Source organism: Suillus plorans (genome assembly GCF_016647745.1).
Source record: "Suillus plorans strain S12 chromosome Unknown HD556scaffold_1, whole genome shotgun sequence".
Lineage (NCBI taxonomy): Eukaryota > Fungi > Basidiomycota > Agaricomycetes > Boletales > Suillaceae > Suillus > Suillus plorans.
In genome coordinates this window covers 772,847-780,377 of record NW_024537385.1, presented here as the reverse complement: position 1 = coordinate 780,377, position 7,531 = coordinate 772,847, and the positions used below count along the sequence as shown (strand labels likewise).

Here is a 7,531-nt window from a genome sequence, read left to right as displayed (position 1 = left end):
ACAAGAGAGAGAGACGGAAGCCAATTCCCGGACAAACGCTACTGCAGGTAGTTCACGCCCTTCCAATAGCACTGTCACCCAGCAATTCAGAGGCACAGCTCAAACGCAGTCGTCTTCGCAATCGCATGTTGCTGTCTCTATGGCGCCTCCCGTCGTCGGTGATACAACTTCGAGCGCTACTCCTCATATGTGTTACTATAAAATACCCTGCACGCTAGATTCGCTTCTGGCTTTTTACCTGTCGTGCCTCTCCTAAGTATACTGACGAGTGGTCATTAATTTTTAGCACAATTTTCTGACTTCCTATGTGTTATCTCTTGATGCAAGTATGGCGACCTCATGTGGAACTCACGCGAATTGCTGGAACTTTTAGTCCTTACATATGGCAGATGGTAGATGTCTGGGCTCCAGCTTCATTATCGACATGGTTATTTACTGTGTAACGTGTTTTATAAGGACATGATGCGCACCGTCAGATTTCGATGGGACTCGGACATCCATTTCTGTTAGTGAGCTATTTGCCAGGCCAATGTCAGTCAACTTGGTAAGGATGTCCTGAAGGCCTTCGCTCTTTGTTTTCAGTATCCCAGCTCCCTCAGAGGCAATGACATCGTCATAGATCCAGATCATGATATGAATCAACACTACACCACTACATCGTTAAATAAAAGACTTATTAACATATCTACGAGCGGTAGGTAACCTTGTAGACAGACGAATTATGGAAATGGTATCATTAGGTCCATTAAACCGACATTCCGCTTCGTGACCGAACATGACTCTCGTTCACTGGCGTCTCGGTGCTCACATCTGAGGCCTACTCAAAAGGTACTCATCTTGATACGAATCTGCAGACTTGTAATCTTCGTTGAGGGGAAGCACGATGCCTGCAACAGCATAGATGATCACAACGGCGTACTCCATGAGCATGTCCATTACGAGGTAGATTTGCCATTCGCCCGTCAAAATATTGAATTTTGCCAGATCGCTGGTGTTGGACTCGGTGGTTCCGGTTATCGAGAACGAATCCGAAGAGAACGTGGACAAGACGCTGTAGAGCGTCCGAATGGCCAGGAATGGAAGTGCGATAGAGATGGCCTTCAAGAGCTAAAGATAAGGCGTAAGAAAATAAGTCGAACAGATGATGGCGCTCCGGAAAGCTCACCTGCTTGCGGTATCTCATGACAAAGCCAGCTTGGGTCCATACGTGAACGCAAATGCCGACAAGGATGATGTATAGGGCGCAAAAGAGGATCACACCGACCCTGCGCATGGTGTTCCAACTCGAGCTTGAACTGGAACTTGTCTCATTGGAGATGCCGGTGATGGTAAGGATGAGAGCGATCATGCCGAGGATCTGAAGAAGGCGAAATTGTCTGTTATATCTCGAAAAGCCATCGGGAGTTTGGAACCTATAATAGTGTTCAGCGCATTCGATCTACGATGACAACTGGATGAACTTACATTGAGTGCAACAGACCCAGCGTGCAGAGCAACAGTGGAGATAGGCCAGATGACTCTAGGGCATAGCCGCCGATGTAAAGTCCAATGTTTGCGGGCGTGATATCCTCAGCTGCAACAAGCAAAGCACCTCCCAATACTCGGACTGAAGGTATAACAGGGTTAAAACTATAACTGCGATAAATTAAACAACTTACTGATGCTAAATACCAACAACAAGACCCAACCATCACCTCGCGACATTCCGTACTTCATCACCAACCTGAGGGAAACGAATAGGAAGGGAATATACATTGCGATGGTCACCGCTGCAAGGATGCCCTGAGTGTCGAGAGCCATTTTTCCTGAGAGACTGGAATTGAGGAAGGAGGAAGAAGAAATTGAATATGTAAAATGATGGGACAGTAGTTGTCAGACTTGTCTGCCTTTTGTATGAAATCATAGCGGAATCAGTTGGACAGCGGGCAGTGGGCACTGCCTGTGCTGCCTCGTTGTATTCATCTCCAAAAAGGTAAACTTCCTTGAATTTGACAGAAGGCTAGCAGCTGCGAGAGGCTGTGATATCGGAAGCAAGGTTGAAGCGGAATCAGACGGATGCAGATTACAAACATCGCAGAGCTGCGCGGAACACCTGTGGCTCCCACGTAGGCCCTATAATTAGAGGTACCTGTGGACCGGGTGTGTGCCCTCTAATTCGAGGGTGATCGAGTAATATAGCGCTTGGATGGATAATTGCTATCTTGGGACTTGTGAGAATTGATGACTGTGTACCTCGGGAACACCCGTACGTGCTATTAATATCAACACCGACGTAGTTCTTGGCTTCGGTAACGCTCGGCACCAGCCGGAAACCTTTGAGCTCGCTGTTTGCCACAGCGAGCTCGCGTTTTCGACATTCCCTTGGCCGTTTTGCTTCGCACTTCTTGCAAGGGAGACGTGCATGCTTATATAGACTAATTCACGTACATCAATATCAATACTGTTGCCAAGGACATGATTCCTGGCTCTGGCAATGCTCGGGACTTTCTGGAAACCTTTGAGCTCGCATTTTCGATGTTCCCTTGACCATTTTGCTTCGGACTTCTTTGCAGAGGAGACGTGTAGGCTTATATAGACTAATTTATGTACATCCTGTGTCTACAGCTACTCTAATAAAGGCCATGCACATACAGTAATACATACTAAGAGCTGTCAATGACCTGTTCAACCTCGCTGTCCTCGATGAGTTCACAGCTCCTTGGCTGCACTCTCTTCAGGTGTGATGACTGCTTGCCAGCGCGTGATTTGCGCTTCTTCTTGGATGATGGTTCATTCTCCTTCTCACCAGACACATTTGCAGAGTCGTCAGCAGGCGTCTTGCGCTTGCACACCTTGCCTGCATCTGCGCATTTCTTGTGAACAGTCCCAACAACCTCCCCTGCTTCTTCGCGCTTCTTGATGTCTTCCCAAAAATCTTCAAGCTTGCATCAAGTAAGCTTCTTCCACTGACAAGCGCCTGTCTTCAGAGCGTCGCGGAGTATGTGAACTTCAATGATGGTGTGCATGTGGGAGGGCGCGAGGAAGGGCAGTCCTACAGGCCATCCATCAAGCTTGATTCCATAGATGAGGACAATTGATTTGTTGTAGTTCTGATAGTTCATGGTAATGTCCATTTTTCCGGTTGCACGTCCTGCCATATTGTGAGCACATAGCATTCCAGTAGTTAAAGAAAGCGCATGGAGTCCACTCAGAATCAGTGTAGCGACCTGTCTCTGCAGGCTAGATAGATCTTCCCGCGCGAAAATATCTACTTGCACACATTATTAGTAGAGTAGACTATACCAAAGAAATACGCACTCTTTTTCTGAATGCAAGCCCATTCCTCAAACTGACGGGCCACATCGTCGAGGGCTACCTCCATCCGATCCTCCCAAAACTCCGAAGCATTGTCAGTTGAGTTGCAATCCATGTCGACTGGATTTGATTATTGATGTGTCCACGAACCATGAGGACCATGGCATAGATGCCGGTTCTGTCACGTAGTGCATGAAGCTGTGAAATCTCAAATCTACAGTCAAACATCAAGACTAACATATACTCACCTCCTTGGAGACACCATCCATCACAGAGACTACATCCCGAGCAGCTGCCACATTGCTTGCTCGAACACTGCTGGTTTAAAGCTCACGGTGATCCATCAGCTGCTTTATAAACTCCTTTTTCTCCTCACAGGTCAAGCTATGCATGTTGGGATCTTTGGCGACCATTTTTTGAACTTCAGCCATAGTATACTTCTGTCCGTGTGCCAGACCTTTAAGAGTACGTCAGATATCGATATCAAAGAAACGTGAAGTGCATACCTTCATTGACTTCCTTGGATTTTGCATGTACAAGCGCATTTCGAAGCTGCAGTTCGTGTGTTTTCTTGTAATGAGTTTGAAGGCCGATCAGGTTCTTAATGTGGTCATCGGAGACATGGTGAGCAAGCGCCAATTCATGAAGCTTCTTCCCATAATCCTGAATGAACTGTGTAATGGCGTCTTGAAGTGCCTTTGAATGCTCCTTGTTCTGTGCAGTTTTCAACGTGCGGGATGCTTTTTTGGCTTCAGTCAGACGTGCAGGATGGGATCATGTAGGTATTACTGGGTGTGTGGGGTTATGAGACACCCAAGAGGAGCTATCCCCTCTCTCCATGATTCGGTCAGTGAAGGAAACAGTGGGGTCATCATCAGCCGGTAGAGTCGGTGACACATCTTGTTCAGGACTTGGTGAATGAGTGTGTCCATCAGTGAGACTGGAGACCTTGTCCAGTACAGTAGGTGACATGTCTCGCTCAGGACTTGGTGAATGAGTGTGTGGGGATGGCTCGACATGTTCTGGTGAATCCCTGAGGCAGAAGTACACATCTGGTGGCAGCTCGGAAATCATTGCTCTCATTGCATCAAATAGCGATGGATCGGTCCAGTCGAATGAGCCCATATTGAATAAGCCGTTATGGGGGTCATTGATGTTGCCTAGTGTCAGGGGCTCGACTGGCAGAGAAAAGTCGAAGGAAAAGGGCCGTTGACTCGGAGGGACAATATAATTGTTCTGAGCATCTACATAATGAGGACAGTGAGCGCAAGCCATGTGACTGAGTGATATAGGACAAACATACCGTGACTACTATCAGTCATTTGCACATTGTCAAAATCAAAATCTGGCAAATCCATGGAGTCAGCAGTGGCAAAATTTTTGAAGGAGCATATGGTGTTCTGTTTATTGGGTGAGTAAAATTTCGATTATAAAATTAGGATAAAACATACCATATTTTCGTCGAAATTCCAAAGGTCCGATGCCAGTGTTATCACATGGCCACTGGCATTCAGCCCCTGTCAGTCGTGGACTCTTACATCAATTTCACGATATCACAAACAACTTACTTGCATATAACAAAAGGGCGACGTGTGACAATCTGCAATATGTACATCTTAGATTATACTAACAACTGTTGGTGCCAACTCACCTTGCTCATGGACCCTGTGTCAAATGAACGACGGGAACAGCAAGATACTGTGAGTAAGCACCCCCATGTCCATGTCATTCGGCTGTTTGGTGAATGGTCGGTTTCTGTGCTGCTGTCATCATCCATCAGGGAATTAGACTTTCCCAGCCTGAATTCAGAGAGTGGATGAGGTGCAGAAAGCGGATGAGGTGCAGAAAGCGGATGAGGTGTGAATTCAGAAAACGGGTGAGGTGTGAAGCACTGGAGATTACAGAGTCAGTAGACTAGCATATATACTAGTTTAGCTCACATAGTAGTAAGCCTCGTGGAAACCCACTGTGTGATGTTGGTGAATGATGTGGCATTCAGAGACTGATCAAATTCCACCTACCTGTAAGTTGAGTCAAGTACAGTCGGATGTGAAAAATGTAACAAGCAAGATGAGAGAGAAAGACAAGAGAAAGTAAACGTAAATGATCATGCACAAAATCAACTGTGAGAGACACGCTGAGAGCTGCTGCAATCTAAAGTATGTAATCCGATGATGCAGTGTATCACTTTGCATTACTTAATGCTGTGTTTTCCTATTCTTAGGTTTTGCTTCTGCTTCTGCTTCGGACTTAATCTTGGGAACCGTTCAATCAAACAAACATCAAATCGTGTTTTGCACATCTATTGTAAGTACTACCTCAGTACTACCTACTTGACTTTATCTAATGCGCTGTAGGGATTCATTTCTGGCTGGGCTTGTAGAGACTGTTTTTACCTTACCTTATGTTGGCACTTTTGTAGCTTACATAAAAAAAGTTATCTTTTCACCAGTTATCAGTACGAGTCTGAGTCTTCAGCAAGTTTTCATGATATTTCCTCTCCTCTGAGCCTTGAGCCTGGTCCAGAAACCCTTTAGGGTCGAATAGCAGCTAGGTTCTGCAAGACCCAACATTGTTCAGACTCACCATCTGAATTGTTGTACCTTCAGCGCCTTATAGGTGGCTATCACAGTGGGACTTTATTGAACCGCTGTAGAGACTTGTGCGTCTCATTGCGTGATATGGCAGTTTTCACTAGGGAGTACACAGCATGAACTTGTAGCATCACTCTGTGTGCTATCCACAGCTATTCCTATATGAGGTGCGGCTTTCCCGTGCACACTTCCCGCACTTCACAATGTATATGTGCATGCTTTCCTGTGCTTGAGTGCCCTATAGTGCCAGCCATCCAGATGCATCCATCCACTGTCCACCAAGCTCTCTAGTGTGTATATTTCCATTTCCCTTATTTGCATATCATTCCACTTTTATCATTATCATGGACCCTTACTTACATATATCTTTACATACCTTACTCGGTAGTGCTTCGGCTCCGCATGACAGCGCTTGGGCGCCATACTTAAGCGCTAGCATTACATACTATTACGCACTTTTACCTTTCTACCTTTCTAACTTACCAATTGAAAGTCGCAGTAGCAATCTATTCTCTGACAACAAACAGTCTCACCTTGCACTTGTATCTCTTGTCTAGTATCTAATCACCACTTAAGCGAACTCACTCTTACTCTCTCTTGTTTCTGCATACACGTGCACACTTTCCCGCGCTTCACGCAATACGCACGCACGTTCCCGCGCCTTTTCGCCTTGCATGCACCTGTGCTTTCTTGCACTTCGCATTGGCTGACCAGTAGCACCTTCAGCACCTACTACTAGATCTTAGCTGCACTCGCTTCCCCTTTAGGGTCAAACACACTTGTTGTCTCAAGTATAGCAGACTAGGCAATGCGCGACCTTACAACATTTATAGATACAGTCTGGAGCCTCAATTGCGCCTCGCTGTATTGTTGAACCTTCACCGCTCAATCCAACAAACATCAAATCGTGTTTCTATTGTAAGTACTACCTACTTGAGTTTATCTAATGCGCCTTCTGACTGGAGTGAAGGCCCCTCTACCGCATGCTGCATGCACAGCAGCAGCTTGCAACAGTGCGCTGGCTGGCAAAGCCTGGAGTAAGAGATGCACAGAACAAAAAGGCCCACCTTCAAATGGCAAGGTGAGTGTCTGAAAACCATACTAAATCTCACCATTACTCAAAAAGCCACCCCAGGAAGCAGGCTAAGGAAAGGACTCGCCAACCAGAGCCGTGTGACTACACCACCCTCTCTGACCCCCATCAACATGAACCTACAACTATTGAAGCCGTGCGGTTTGCAGTCAGTGAGTGGCAGTTTGAATGGGGCCCCGAAAGTTAATGGGAGAAGCAATTTAATGATCGACTCCAACTTCACCGAGAATGACTGTCTCGTTCTGCAGTGGACGACTTTTTCAGTTTATGTGATACTCATGTGCAAGCAGGGCAGGAGATACTCCATGACTTGAGAGATCTTGCAAATGCAAACTGCAGGAGCGGGAAGGTGAGAAGAGACAGGTTTATCCAGCTGTATGACATGCTTGAGACAGTCTTGCCTGAAGTTAAATTTTTCGAGGTGAAGCTCGATGAGTATGCCCCGTCCATACCTAATTCAAGACTATCTTCTGTACACTACTATGAACGGGCTTTTTAGTATATGCAGTATTAGTAGTAGCCACGCCTCAACTACAGTAGGTAGCTTTGC

At 46.2% G+C, this 7,531-nt stretch overlaps 3 protein-coding genes across 3 annotated transcripts; 1 reads left to right on the top strand and 2 right to left on the bottom strand.

Annotated features, from left to right (window-relative positions):
* Positions 1-605: 605 nt before the first annotated feature.
* Positions 606-2,133, bottom strand: HD556DRAFT_1317071 (uncharacterized protein). The gene is made up of 4 exons (XM_041301179.1): positions 1,659-2,133; positions 1,465-1,606; positions 1,166-1,412; positions 606-1,107 (listed from the first exon to the last, which is right to left on the bottom strand). The coding sequence occupies exons 1-4, from the start codon at positions 1,798-1,800 to the stop codon at positions 805-807; spliced, it is 834 nt and encodes a 277-aa protein (XP_041167644.1). The 5' UTR covers positions 1,801-2,133; the 3' UTR covers positions 606-804.
* Positions 2,134-2,927: 794 nt separating this feature from the next.
* Positions 2,928-3,113, bottom strand: HD556DRAFT_1222924 (uncharacterized protein; the record flags this gene model as incomplete). Its single annotated transcript, XM_041296846.1, has 1 exon — positions 2,928-3,113. The coding sequence occupies one exon, from the start codon at positions 3,111-3,113 to the stop codon at positions 2,928-2,930; it is 186 nt and encodes a 61-aa protein (XP_041167643.1).
* A 4,112-nt stretch (positions 3,114-7,225) lies between these two features.
* Positions 7,226-7,465, top strand: HD556DRAFT_1207252 (uncharacterized protein; the record flags this gene model as incomplete). Its single annotated transcript, XM_041296497.1, has 1 exon — positions 7,226-7,465. A coding segment is annotated over one exon (240 nt), but the record flags the coding sequence as incomplete, so codon positions are not given.
* Positions 7,466-7,531: the final 66 nt, after the last annotated feature.

Bases quoted from the DNA above. Each gene is read 5' to 3' on its own strand.
- HD556DRAFT_1317071 (XM_041301179.1), bottom strand. From the start codon at position 1,800: ATGGCTCTCGACACTCAGGGCATCCTTGCAGCGGTGACCATCGCAATG. The intron at 1,607-1,658 runs GTAAGTTGTTTA...TTATACCTTCAG, and splicing joins GTTGTTGGTATTTAGCATCA to TCCGAGTATTGGGAGGTGCT. The intron at 1,108-1,165 runs GTGAGCTTTCCG...CCTTATCTTTAG, and splicing joins TCATGAGATACCGCAAGCAG to CTCTTGAAGGCCATCTCTAT.